The sequence below is a fragment of the Impatiens glandulifera genome, chromosome 2 (genome assembly GCF_907164915.1).
Source record: "Impatiens glandulifera chromosome 2, dImpGla2.1, whole genome shotgun sequence".
In the NCBI taxonomy this organism is placed as follows: Eukaryota; Viridiplantae; Streptophyta; class Magnoliopsida; order Ericales; family Balsaminaceae; genus Impatiens; species Impatiens glandulifera.
In genome coordinates, this window is record NC_061863.1 from 60209298 (window position 1) to 60224785 (window position 15488).

General features: G+C 30.6%; 2 protein-coding genes across 2 annotated transcripts; both read left to right on the plus strand.

Moving 5' to 3' along the window:
• Positions 1–5302: 5302 nt before the first annotated feature.
• Positions 5303–10173, plus strand: LOC124925312 (ubiquitin domain-containing protein DSK2b-like). The gene is made up of 8 exons (XM_047465281.1): positions 5303–5699; positions 6557–7324; positions 7897–8114; positions 8189–8302; positions 8807–8865; positions 9018–9046; positions 9577–9651; positions 9740–10173. Exons 1-8 carry the CDS (start codon positions 5459–5461, stop codon positions 9886–9888), a joined length of 1653 nt encoding a protein of 550 aa, XP_047321237.1. The 5' UTR covers positions 5303–5458; the 3' UTR covers positions 9889–10173.
• Positions 10174–11857: 1684 nt separating this feature from the next.
• Positions 11858–13875, plus strand: LOC124927356 (F-box protein At4g35930-like). Its single transcript, XM_047467760.1, has 5 exons — positions 11858–11989; positions 12070–12457; positions 12987–13061; positions 13168–13277; positions 13346–13875. The coding sequence occupies exons 2-5, from the start codon at positions 12098–12100 to the stop codon at positions 13617–13619; spliced, it is 819 nt and encodes a 272-aa protein (XP_047323716.1). The 5' UTR covers positions 11858–11989; positions 12070–12097; the 3' UTR covers positions 13620–13875.
• The last annotated feature ends 1613 nt before the right edge of the window (positions 13876–15488 follow it).

The window sequence follows — 15488 nt, forward strand, 5'->3', positions numbered from 1 at the left end:
TCAAATAATTCAGCACATCAATCGCTCTTTTTGCTTCTCCAGGTAATGAATGTCTTAACAATTTTAGTTCTAAAAATAAATCTGATCCATCAACATCGAAGTGTCCATCATGGGTTAAAGAATTTTAAAGATTGACACATGAGCTCAAGAGACCATCATCATCAATAGACTTCAACTTCTCCAAACTAAATAAAAACCCAAAGGTTTATATCTCTATCAGTGTCAATTTTAGGCATACTTACATCGTTATCATTTTCAGACTATTTTGGGTCTTCATTGCGAAGTTCATTCAATTCATCATGTTCCCGATCATTCAACTTATCATCGATGTCATTCTGGTTCACTTGCTCTACTATTTGATCGTTTGTGAAATACTTATTAAAACTTCCTACTTCACTTTGAATTAAAGCATATTCCTTTTGTTTTTTCTTTCTTTTTTCTGTCCCAGACAACTGTTTTCTTATATGAGTCATGCTTGATAAAACTCTAAATGTTAATCTGCATTAAAAATTTATAGATTAACTAGCATTCTATGAATCTATGATTAACCACAATGTTGCACTTCCTCTATGCAATAATGCAAGATACAGATTGTGAATCCACCAGACAAGTTCTCAACAACCAAAAATAATCAAGTAAATCGAACCAAAATCTCACCGAAATCAGAGGAAGAACTCTAGTGGGCAGTGACACAGTGCCGAGAAACAAGGCTAGAACGAGCGAAAAAGGCCCAAGAGCTCGGGGAAGGAGACGACCGAGTTTTCTGCTCCGATTCCGGCAAGCTGGAGAATCGACGACAGGCTTGGGGTTTGAGGGAAGTGTTTCATTTTCTTTTTCAGAATGCTTGTTCTTATTTTTTTTCTTTTTCCTTGATTTTGTTGATAGTTGAGAATCGTGCGATTCTTTACTCCAAGTAAGATAGTGTTTTTTATTTTTATTTTTTTGGATACAAATTAAGTTAGGGCTTATCATTGATAGGTTATCAATTATTATTTATGGGCTTTTTAAAAATGAGTTCATGAACATATCATTATAATTTTATTTTATTTTGAAGATTTTGGTGCCCCAAAAATATTTGAGTCTGAGGCAATTGCCTCACTTATTACACAGTAGGTCTGGGCCTAGTGTCCAGCTCTTTAGAAAGTTTCAGTTTTATAAGCACCTTCATTATTTCTACCATTAAGAAAATCGAATGGCTAATAATTTGTCATTTTTTTGTTATGCAAATTAAAAAATTAAAATTATCTGGTTTACAAAAATAATACTTCCTCTCACAACAAACTAACATTATTATATTTTACCAAAACAAATGTAAAAATAATTAAATAAATATAATAATAACACAAATAGCTCTCATATATACATAAGAGAACAAAATATTATACTAAAAAAATATTATTGAAGTAAACAATTTCGTAATATCTAATAAAAATAACATATTTGAATATGAATTATTTTAGAAAAATATAATTTTTAAAAAATATCTATCAAATTAATTTAGGCGAACAAAATATTGTCTAAACAAAATGTGAGATTTTTTTTGTCACGAGTCTAATTTAAAAGATAAATAAAAATAATAATTTTTATTAGATTTAAACTCGTAACAAAATGAAAAGTATATAATTTTATTTTAACCACAGTCTTACACCATTTTATATTTAATAAATTTGCTGGCTTACCCACCTTGTCAACACACTAATAAATAGATCTAAATATATATCATTATAAATATGTTTTTAATTCTTTATATTAAGAATGGTGAGAGTATAAAAATATTTAAAAAATTAATAATATGTATTAAATGTTTAAATTTTTTAATAAATCACAAATAATATATTAAAATAAAAAATAGAACACTCTTATTTTACATTTTATTTAATTTGATAAAACAACTTATCTTTTCACATATCTCATCACATATTTTTCCTCAATGAACATCTCATCTCGTAACCTTACACTTTCACTTTGATCAATCAAATATTTGATTTATATTTTTGTAATATTTAGCATCGTGACCTCACACTTTAGTCGATCAAATATTTGATTCATATTTTTTAACCAATTTCAATTGATACCGGTTTGTTATGCCTCGAAAAATCACATGTCAATCACACTTAGTTAAAAAGTTATACTTGATTGGTTAGGTTGCAAATTCGAAACATACATATAACATTTTTAATTTTATTTTTAACCGTTTGAAATTTATGGACGGGTCAACCACAATCTGACTCAAGTATTCATTTATTCTCACATATATATCCAAATTAACCAGAGCTCTTGATTTGTGTTGAATTTAAAATATAAATTTTATTAGACTAGTTGGTTAAAAGATTATATTTGTTTTGTTAGTTTGGAAGTTCGAAACAAACATATAACATTTTTAATTTTATTTTTAACCGTTTGATGTTTATGAACGGGTCAACCTACAATCCGACTTAAGTATTCATTTACTCTCAAATATATCCAAATTAACGACAGGTCTCGATCCGACAAAAATTAAGCATCATTATACATATATATATATATATATATTAGTTAAAAATGTGAACTTATGTTGTTAAAATGTCTCACGTTCATCAAATTTAAAATATAAAGTATTATTTGTCTAGTTTGTTAAAGATTTATACTTGTTTTGTTATGTTGAAAATTCGAAACATACCTATAACATTTTAAATTTATTTTTAACCGTTTAAAGTTTATGGGCGGGTCAACTCATAATTCGACCCAAATATCAATTTACTCTCACATATATATCCAAATTAACCACAGTTTTCGACCCGTCAAACCGGATACTTTGAAAATTAAGCATCATTATATATATATATATATTAAGTTTATTTATCTAAAATAATATAAAATTTTAATATATTAAAATATATATTATTAAAAAAGTTATTTATATAACTTGATAAAATATATATATATATATATATATATATATATATTATTTTATTTTAAGAGAGTATAATGATGCCCAACAATAGTGTAATCCCTAAGTCAATGAGAGAGTAATAATAATAAAATTATCTCATAAAAAAATGCATAAAGAATAACTGAAAGACCAATATATATATATATATATATATATATAATAATTAATGATGCTTTATTTTCAAAGTGTCCGGATTGTCGCGGGTCGACAACTGTGGTTAATTTGAATATATATGTGAATGAATACTTGAGTCGGATTATGGATTGACTCGCCCATAAACTTCAAATGGTTAAAAATAATATTAAAATACTATATGCATGTTTTGAACTTGCAACCTAACAAAACAAGTCCAATTCTTTAATCAACTTGGCTAATAAGATTTTATATTTTAAATTCAACACTAAATTTGATGAACGTGAGACATTTTAACAATATAAGTTCAACCTTTTAAGTTGATTTGTTGAAATAGGAGTAAAAGAGAGGTCGACTAAGATTGGTGAGTAGTTTGTCGAAAGATAAAGAGACATATGAAAAAGTATGAGTTATAAGATTATGATCAGTGAGTGGTTTTCCAAGGGAATAAAAAGGCATATGAAAAAGTGTAAGTCACAAGATAAAGGTCAATTGGGAGGTTAGTGGTTTAGTTTGACATAAAAAATGTGTCATTAATTGATATCGACTAAGATTGGTGAGTGGTTTATCGAGGAGATAAAAAAGACATAGAAAAAGTGTGAGTCGCAAGAAGATTGTCAATTGATGGTTAAGTGGGTGTCGATGGTATAAAATATATGTTAACATTAAGTTTAAGATTAAACGTATGTTTCGAATTTGTAACATAATAAAATAAGTACATCCCTTAACCAACTAAGTTAATAAGATTTTATATTTTAAATTCAACACCAAATTTGATGAACGTTGAATATTTTAACAATATAAGTTCAACTATTTAACAAACTAATATATATATATATATATATATATATATATATATATATATATATTTATGCTTAATTTTCAAAGTGTTTGGATTGCAGATCGAGAGTTGTGGTTAATTTGGATATATATGTGAAAGTAATTGGATATTTGGGTCAGATTATGGGTTGATTCGTCCATAAACTTAAAATGGTTAAAAATAAAATAAAAAATGATATATGTATGTTTCGAATTTGTAACCTAAAAAAACAAGTAAAACTCTTTAACCAACTAGGCTAATAAGACTTTATATTTTAAATTCAACACTAAATTTGATGAACATGAGACATTTTAACAATATAAGTCAACTTTTTAACTAATTAATATATATATATATAATGATGCTTAATTTTCAAAGTGTCTGGATTGCCGGGTCTAGAACTGTGATTAATTTGGATATATATGTGAGAGTAAATTGATATTTAGATCAGATTGTGGGTTGACCCACCTAAAAAACTTCAAACGATTAAAAATAAAATAAAAAATGTTATATGTATGTTTCGAAATTGCAACATAACAAAACAAATACAACCTTTAACCAACTGGTCAAATAAGACTTTATATTTTAAATTCAACACAAAATTTGATAAACGTGAAATATTTTAATAATATAAGTCCAACTTTTTAAGTTAATATGTTGAAGTGAGAGTAAAAGAGAGGTCGAATAAGATTGGTGAGTGGTTTGTCGAGTGATAAAGAGATATATGAAAAAGTGTGAGTCCAAGATTATGGTTAGTGGGTAGTTTGCAGAAGGGATAAAGAGACATATGAAAAAATGTGAGTCACAAGATAAATGTCAATTGAAGGGTTAGTGGTTGAGTTTCACATAAGAGATGTGTCATCAATTGAGGTCGACTATGATTGGTGGGTGGTTTGCCCAGGAATTAAAAAAGACATATGAAAAAGTGTGAGTCACAAGATGATGATCAATTGAGGAGTAAAGTGAGTGCCGAAAGGATAAAATATATGTTAACATTAAGCTTATGATTAAACTTAATTTTATTACCTAAAATCAATTTTAAATTAATTTTTATCTAAAATATTAAAGATAAATAATATTTTTTATATATTAATAATGAATTTAACCCATTACTAATTTATATACTTTTTTTTTGTTAAAATATAAAATATTTTATTAGATAAGGAACATACTTTTCTTAAGGGTATTGAGTTAAGTAACCTCTAGATTCCACCTTTTTTTTAATGTTTTTAATTTAATATTTTATATATAATATTAATATTTATTAACAATCCAAAAATCAAATAATAATTTATTTAATATTTTGTTTGTATAAAGTACTTACCTTTAGGTATGTTACATTTCATTGCAATTATTGCAATTATAATAATTATTTTGGATAAATATAAAAAATATTGTGTGCCAAACAAGTTAGGATTTGAGACTCTTTGTAAAAGCATATATATCTTTCTCTCTCCGTCTGGGGAGGGTTCGTTAGGTTGTCCATTGATCTGTATTCTCCTTATATACTTAACATTTCGTAGGGTTGAAGAAGGGCTTTTTGTTACTCTTTTGATCCACAACCGATTCTCGATATGGGCGGCGATGGAGGCAGTAGTATGGCTGATGGGAACGAATCGAAGGGAGCTACCGCTGATGTTACTGTCAATATACGGAGCTCCAATGGCTCACGATTCTCCGTTCGGATCAGCCTAGATTCAGACGTTCGATCTTTCAAGTCTGTTATTTCCCAGAATTCTGACATACCAGCTGACCAACAGCGCCTGATTTACAAAGGACGGATCCTTAAGGACGACCAAACCCTAGAAAGCTATGGTATTTTAATTCACCCCTTCTATTTAATTTTTGTACCAATGTTATGTGGTGTTTTCAATTTGAATCGTCGAATTTTGATGAGATTGATTGTTTCATTTCGCATGTGTAGTATTGCTAGTCTTGGCTTCTATCTATCCGGGTCTGTAAATTTCTAGATTGACACATCATATGAGTATCTTTTCAAGGATCTTCTCATCATATGTTGGCTTGGATTCTTTGTGGGTGTCCTTTCTAATTCTGGCATGTCATTTTATTTTCAGTTGTTTTTGTATAAAAAGAGAAGCAGAATTTAGTGGTGTATAGAACATTGGAAAAGTCTTACTCTAATTCAAGCATGTTTCTTCTTTATCATGAAAGAGCACTAAGGCTGAATGTGGAGATGAAAGAATATGAGAAGTCTTTATTCAATACAACAATGACCATCTGTCATGTTTTTTCGCAAAAGTTTCCGAGATTCACGGGTTTCGCTGGATTATCTATGCATTAAAAATGGGTGCATAATATGCTAATGCAATGGAAATGAATCTTTTTATCTTTCTTTTTTTTTCTCTTTGTCGTTTTGTTGAACTTGACAATCCAAAATGTTTGTTATTGAAAATTTCAAATTAAGATTCTCCTGAAGTTGAGCAACACTTTCATGATTTATTTCTGTCAATCGAAAATAGAATTAGGCTTTATGAGCGAAATCCCAAATAAGGTCAATCTCAATAGTAACTTGTTTGTGTACATTTGAAAGTGCTGCTGTGATTTTTTTTTGTTTGGGGTTCTTTTAGGTAGCCTTTTGTTCCTTTTCATGCACCAGCGCTGTTTCCATGGTTAACTCTTCACTTAATTTGCTTTTAATTTGTGGCTGATAGGTCTGGAGGCTGAACACACCATACATCTAGTTCGTGGTTCTGCACCTGTTGCATCACCCAACAGTGCTCCAGTTAACACTGGACCTCCTAATTCAACTCCCACTCCCAGGTCTGCTGGTCCCACAGAAGTTGGGCCACTTGGCGGTCCTGGTTTAGGGGCTTCCATGTTTCCTGGACTTGGATTGAATGGCGCTGCTGGTGGTGGTGCTGCTGGATTATTTGGAGCTGGGGTTCCAGGTTTTGAACAAATGCAACAACAGTTGACACAAAACCCTAATCTCATGAGAGACATAATGAACATGCCAGCTGTACAGAATATGATGAATAATCCAGATATCATGCGCAATCTGATAATGAACAATCCTCAGATGCGAGAAATCATGGACCGTAATCCTGAACTTGCTCATGTACTGAATGACCCTGCTACTCTTCATCAGACGATGGAAGCTGTCAGAAACCCTGAACTCATGCGCGAGATGATGCGCAATACTGACAGAGCAATGAGTAACATTGAATCTTCTCCCGAGGGATTCAATATGCTGAGGCGTATGTACGAAAATGTTCAAGAGCCTTTCCTCAATGCAACAACAATGGGAGGGAATACCGGAAATGACCAAGGATCTAATCCCTTTGCTGCTCTTCTGGGAACAACGGGTGGGCCCTTGGGGCAAGGCAGGAATCAGACAACAAATGCTGGTTCCGAAACCACTGGCGATCCTCCTGCTCCCAATGTTAATCCCCTTCCTAACCCATGGGCTGCTGGGCCAAGTATGTGTTCTTTCTTCTTTTTTGTGCTTTTTTTTAGGATCGTGGCATTTCTTTCCTGAACTCGAACAAGTTTGTGAATTGACTCCAGCTAAATAACACATGTCTCCATTTGGAAACACTTTATGTTTTTATAATTGGATCTGTTTCCAAATAAAAAACATAAATAATTTTCTGAATTTGTCCATCACTAATTAGTTTACAAACATTTCTTTATGTGGAAACATATCCAAATATAGAAACAAAAACAATAAGTGTTTTCAAAATGGGGCACATGTCACTCTATGGATTTGCATATGAAAACTTGAATATAAATTCTTAACTTTAGAGATAGTGTATGATCTTATTACCCAGCTAAATGATTAAAATATCTAAACTACCATTAGTACATAAGATATTAATTTATTAGTTATGTACAACATATGTGCAATGGATGTGGATGTAATATCCCACTTAATGTAGATGATGGATGAGAATGTAGATTTTGTCCCTTCCAAGTGTAAGGATGTGTGTTATGTTGGCCAAGATACATTCTAATTGGCCTCTTATTATTTTTTATTTTTAATTTGGAACAGCTGGAGGTGCACAAAGAAATGCTGCTGCAAGGTCAGAGTCTGGTGGAGATACTACGATCCCACCAGCAATTGCTGGACTAGGTGGACTTGGCCTCCCTCAATTTGGCCAAATGTTTGGTTCTACGCCTGATGCTGCTTCTATGAATCAGCTTATGCAAAATCCAGCTGTATCACAACTGATGCAAAGTCTCCTCTCTAATCCCGAGTACATGAATCAGGTAATCTTCATCCATATCATGGCTTTACGATTTGTAGTCATTATAAAGTTTCTAATATGATCCATATTGGCCAGATGCTTGGTCTTAATCCCCAGTTGCGGACTCTTCTGGATTCCAATACCCAACTTAGAGAAATGATGCAAAACCCTGAATTTATTCAACAATTGACTTCCCCTGAGACAATGCAGGTATTTGATCTGGAAACATGCATCTGTCCTTCATGCTGCAGTGAGCAGCTGTTTTTTCTCTTATTTGTCTTTCCTTTTACTCATCTTGAATCTGAATTTCAGAATTTTTTAGCCTGGTACTCATCTTGAATCTAAATTACAGAGTTACAAATTTTTTTGTACAAATGAGTTGGAGAGATGTTAGGATAGTGAGGGAATTTGCTTTCCTGCTAAATGTTAATATTGTTTATGAAAGAATGGGTTGACGGAATTACAACACTGTCAAGGTGCCAATGCAATGAAATCATGAATATCTGTTTGAGTAGAAGTTTATGGCAGAAATCTTCTCTTGTATTTCATAGCTAAACATTAAGTGGATTGAGAGAGAGAGAGAGCTAATCCTGATGGGGGTGTTTGTAGATAAGTTGAACCTCATTTTTTTTCTTTTCTTATTTTATTTTGTACTTAGTGGTGTTTGCAACCTCGTGTTAGATATCTAATACTTATTTTGTTTCTATGTCACAGCAACTCCTAAGTTTTCAGCAAAACATTCTGCCTCAGCTTGGTGCGCAGCAACCAAATCGGTAAATAATCTCACTCATATCAGATCAATCTTACTACTTGTTTTTTGACTTGCCCCCTTCAAATTTCTCTGTCAAATTCATCTTCATTGTTCTTCTTTTCTCTCCAGAAATTTTCTTGGCTTAATCTAGTATTGAATTTTTGTCATTCACAGGCAACCTGGTCAAGCTGGTAGTGGACCAGGTACTTGTAATATTTGTTTTTCTACTGTTTTGCTATAACTTTCAATTCCTGTAAAATTTAATTTGAAGATCGCCCAAGGTCATCATGCTTATGTTGTTGGGTTTTGTACCAGTATTTGTTATCTTAACCCTTTTGCTCTGTCTACTAAATATGGAATTTCAAATTGAGTTAGCCATAATCTCTCCCAATATCTTCCTTTTCTTATCATTTCCATTAATAAACGATATGGAGAGTTAGGCCTTGTTTGATGAAGGGTCATTTGGATTTAATCCAAATTAACCCCTTACTTTATTTTCTATAACATTGATAGTTTAGTCATTTAACCCAAATAATCCATGTTTTCATCACATAAGATTTTCCTTTTCAAATAACCCAGATGATTATTTTCAAATTACCCTACCACACCAAACAAGCTCTAAATGTTTGGGTGGTATTGTTTTCTTCTTTTCCTCCAAGAAAAAAAGAAAAGAAAAAGAGGCCAGTTGTCATATGTTGAAGGCTCAATACAGAATATGTGGTGTTCTCTACAGGCCTGGATATGTTGATGAACATGTTTTCGACTCTTGGAACTGGAACCCAGGCACCAGGTTCTAATAGACCTAGCGGTTAGCATTTTACTCTTCTTTTGGGTTTAGTATATATATATTTGATTAATTGTATAAATATATAATATTTGATTGTATAATGTTTTAGTGCCCCCAGAAGAACTATATGTGACTCAACTATCCCAGCTGCAAGAAATGGGTTTCTTCGACACCCAAGAGAACATCCGAGCCCTTGTTGCCACATCTGGGAATGTTCATGCTGCGGTGGAGCGACTTCTGGGTAGTTTTGGACAGTAAGATGAGGAGGCGTCGGCTCTCTCTCCTGCCTGGTAAGTAGGTTGTGGATGGAAAAACAAAAATAGAAAGAAAATGTCTTCTATGAATAACCTTGAAAAAGTTGGTCTGAATGATAGATAGTTTTTTATGATACCATTTCAATGGATTGTTGGAAAAGAGGGATAAAAGGAGAAGAGGATAAGATATCTTATAAAGTGGTTTGTGATGTGTACATACACTAATGTGGTTGATTGGTTGGTTATCTTTTTAGTTTATTTGTGATGAATATGCTATTATGATTATTATTATTATTATTATACAAGAACAAAGTTTTTTTTCCATATTTTCTGACCATTATTTCTACATTCTTCTTCACAACACCAATCAATTCCCACATTAGGTGGTTTTTGTACCTTCTATTTCTAGTCTCATTCAGTAGTTTAGGAGGTTGATGCAACATATTATTACATGCTTCAACTCATAATTTTAATTAATAAAAATTTCATTTTAGGAATAGTTTGACTTAAATTATTTAATTTTTTAAATTATGGGAACTATGAATAACATATATATTACATTTATAGAATGAAGTCTATACATTCAAACTTTGTATATATCATAAGAAAAAACAGTATTTGCAATTTTTTTAGATATTGAAAAAGTGTTTATTTTTTCAAAATCTATCATTTTGTAGTTAAAAATAATTCAGTAATTTTTTAGAATATGATTTTAATTTTTTTTCAAAATTTGTCACATTTAAATAAAATTTAGTTGTCAAATATTTTTTGTTTGATTTTTATTTTTCCAAAATAATTCAACACCAAAAACACTTGAATTAAGAGACATAAGTGAGTTTGACATCTAAATTAACTAATTATGTATCAACTATAAAATTTGTAAGACTAAATCTATAAATTAATCGAACCCATCTTTTAATAATTGATCATATGTAACCAATAAATTGCAAAGTATGATTTGAGATTTAAAAAATAGTTTTAACAATGTATAAAGGATCCTATGCTTATTTTCATAGGATATATTATTTTTTTATAAGCAAAATAAACCTTATAGAAAAAATAAAATAAAATAGAAGAGTAAGTTAACAAAATTATATTAGATGTCATTTATTTTAACTAATATCAAAATGTGTATGATGGTAGATTTGATTTGTATCAAAATTATACAAACTTTTATTATAAAATCACTATTTTTAGAAAAAGAAAAAAAAAAAAGAATTCCTATTACCTCTTAAATGTCAAAATTTCAAATGAAAAGGAAAAAAATCATTAATATTAACGACAAAATACAATAGACAATACAAATCCAAGGAGCCTACTTTGCACGTGATTCTCTAACACTCATTGGTCTAGAAAATAACACCTCATTGAAGTTCATCACATGTCCTTCACAGTTATTTATTATACTAAAATGTGCGTGACAGGAGCCAAATTGTACAATAACCAATTAATTATATTTATGGTTAAAAATATATATTTTAAATGATTTTATACAATATATATATAATTAATGAATTAATAAAGTTTGATTAAATCTTTTATCAACCTTAAAAACTTATCATCTCATAACTCACTACTCTTCACAATAATTAATAAAAAGGATTTATTATAAAATTAATACTTATTTAGTTATTTAACACTTTTAATTTTAAATTTTGTTTTGGGTAACTGCCAAATCTAATAATTAATATTTAGAATAATTAATTAATGAAATAATTTTAAGATCTTTTCTCATTTAATATTTCTCTAAACGCCGCAATTGACGCATTAAAAAACTTTTAAACAAGGCCACGAACACATTGGATTCTCTACACCTGCAGTAACTCCTAACCAATATAAAATCTCCACGTGTCACCTTATTTTGCGTGATTTGTAGTACTAAATTGCGTTACTTTATTATTATTATTATTATTAATTAAATTTGGCGGGCAATAATCCTCTGAAATTCAAATATAAAGCGTAAACCCTCATCACTTTCCCTCTTCCCCATTCTTCTCTATTTAGAAATTACTCTGTTTCGCGCTGTTCGCCGCCGCCGGTTTTCCCCTGTTCTTGGTTCTATGTTCCTATCGTTGCTAATTATTACGGTGCCGGTGGTGTAATTGGTATGAATTTTCCTTTAGATATGCTTCCTGTGAATAGAATTTGTTCAGTTGGGTAGTGATTTTTGTTTTTTGAGATTCAGGGTATTGGGAGAACAGGGAAGATAAACTATGGGTAAAGATTCACCGAAAGATGCACAATCAAAGATAACAAGGCAAAGAAAGGGGTTACGTAGCAAGAGTGGCAAGTTTTTGAAGCCGGGTGCTCTTGCCCAGATTCGTTATGCTAAAGCATCAGCATCATCTGCTAAATGTACAGATCTGGGAAAGAAAAGGGTGGCTGTTGTGGATACAGCAAAAGCAGGCCGAAATATCCAGGAGGGAAACCCTTTGATGCTTTCGCCTTTGAGGTTTCCAAGCAGTCCATTTGCTGGAACAGATGATATTGATAGCAAGTTTTTGACAACACCGAAAAGTTATGGTGTTCAAGATTCTGAATCAAGACTTGAATCCCTTCCATTTGATATACAGGTATTTTGACCTAATCCCAATGTTGGTCATATACCATACATCTATCAACTATGTTTTTTTTCATACACAATGATCTGTAACTGTAAGCTTGGTAACTAGATGACTAACTAAAGAAGCTTGATCAATTTCCTTTGGCAATGATGGAACACGCTGTCTTTAGACCCGGTATATCAACATTTTGTTCATGAGAGTTTATTGGGAGACTTAGTAGGATAAAAGCTTCTCATCCAAACTGACTGAGATGGAAAGAAAATAACAGTTTTGCTACTTCATTAATCGAAAAAAATGTCACATTGGTGTGTTTCTTTCCATTTTACAATAATTTTTCCTTGTGTGGTCACTTTTGGGATCTTACCCATTTGTTATGACTCTGTTCATAGTAGATGGTCCAATCAGTTCATGAACACTGAGGGCAATCTGGAGCCCGATGAATTTATTGTTCATTTTACTCTTTTCCATGTCAGACTAAGTTGTTTCACATATTATTATCCCAAGGAGTTAGTGGTAATTTGCTGCTAAGCGATTTCAGGTCAAAATAATTTGTCTCTTACAACATGACCAGCTGCGAGCAGTTTTTCATGTCTCGCGAAAAGTTAGGAAGGCTGTAAGTCTCATTTCTGTTTGTGCTGCATATATAACTTATAAATAAAACTCTTTACTTAATCCCATATGATGATGATATATGTTTATCTTTGGTTGTATTGGATCAGGTTTTAATGGCCAGGCAATTCCACTTCAACTACACTACGCCAGATAGAGCAAAACGAGAGTTTTTAATGAAAATATCCCCACTTCCAACAGAGCAGTGGCTGATTTTAAGGTAGACAAGTAGACATTTCAATTGAAAAATTAAAACTCAACTTATTAGAGATATATAACTTTTTGTAGAAATAATGAAGAGGAGGGAAATGGCATGATGAGAAGGACTCCTAGTCCTCATACTCCTAAAGCACCAAGACATGGCCCAAGGCCATCACATCGATATAAGTTTGCTGAGATGAGACAAATTACTTCGGTTCTGTTTCAAGATTCGGTTTTCCCTTCAAGGTGTATTGTACCCTCTGTTTTGCCAAAGCCCTTGTTTAAGTCTTTGGCGTCCAACAGAGTTTTAGTCTACGAGGATGAACTATGCAAGGCCGTGGCTAAGAACAAGCTTCGTTAGAAGTTATGAAGAAGATCTCCTTCTCTTTGTGTGTGTATATTACTATAGTTGTGTTTTTGATTTCCACATATCTGGTGTACTTTAATGGAAGGAGAGGATTACAGTTTTGCAGTCTTATGGGTAAAAAAAGGTCTAGATTTTAATGGCTAATGAAATGCACTATAAAATGTAGCCCAACTGGTGTAAAATTTTGAGTATAATAGTGTATGTTAATATAATGAATGCTCTACTTTCTATACATTTTTGGACTTTTGTATTATGCAGGAACCTAATTGGATTATTCTTCCTAAAAGGAGGAAAAAGAATCCATATTTGGATATTCCATAACAATGCACCCACATGGGTATTACTAGATTTAATATAAAAAAAAATGGATTTATTTTGCTATATGAATTTTATTTAAATATTAATCAATCTCATTGCCTTCAATTGATTCTTCCCACACAAGTTATTTAATGAGGAAAACGTAATGTATATTCTATATATGTACTATAGTAATAATGGAGAATGATTTAGGACATACAAATCAATTGCATCACACTAATAATTGAGAAATATCAAATAACTATACCATTTTTGAAATATTGAACTTTTCTTTAAAATTACACCAAATGCAAAAGTCAATTTGATTTCTTCTTTTTTGTTTGTTGAACATATACTTATTTTATATACACAACAATCCAGGAAATGAATTTTTTTTTTAATAATAACACAACTACAAATCAATATATTTTGATACACTAATATAAAAAGTAATCTCCCACAATAGTTTAGTGCTCGCAAATCTCTGAATTTTCATTGCATACTTGTCTTTTTCTCTTCATTAAAGAGATTGTGTCATGGCTGAATCTTTGTTTGGAAATGTCCTTGTAAGGTCTTTCTCTTTTTTCAAGTTCATATATGGTTCTGATTAATTAATGGTAATTATTATTTACATTTATTTTATTTATATTTTGAAGAAACTGGTGTGGTCTATCTAATTTGATTTTTGGTAGCATCTCAATTATATACTCGAATTTCTTTCTAATTTTTGAAAATGTTAATTAAATCAAATCAAGATTCAATCTTTTGTTGTTGTTTCATTTCTTTTATTTAAAACAAAAGGACTTAAATGTGCTTTATGGTATTGATAGGAAAGTGGATGACAATTGTATCCGTATTATGCAAACTGAGTATTACTATTTTAGTTAAGCAGTTTAGTTTTGGGAAACTATTATTATTATTATATATATTCGTTAAGAAGTTAATTCTTTATCTATTTTTTTAAGGAAGTTATGTCTATTAAATTAGTTAATAAATAATATATACAAAATTAAAAATTGTATCAACCATTAACAAAAATAAAATTCAAAATGCAAAAAATATAATTGGCTAAAGATGACTCAAAAGAATTAATTTGAGTTCTAAAATGATAATTGTTAAACGAATAAATGAAACTGTGTCAAAATAATCTCTACCAAATATTGTGAGTGATAGTAAAAAAATATTTTTAATTGAGAATCGATAAACAACGCTAAAAATTTGTTTGTTAAATGACAATTAACCATCTACCTATATGATCGAAATATCGAAAAACTTTAGTGGGAGGTCGAAATAGACTAAATTATTTTTATTAATTTTAATAAAAAATTATTATATATTATTATTATATTTATATGTTTCATTAAAACATAAACATTAAATAAAGATAATCAAATTTTTTTGTTTACGACCCAAAACTTCTGGATGACCTTGAATAGAGATGATATATAACCCTACTATAAGAATAAAGATCATGAGTTTGATTCTCACTTTTACAACACTTTAAATTGAAGTGAATATCATGAAGTATATATCAAATTTTATACAATATATTTTTAATTTTAATAA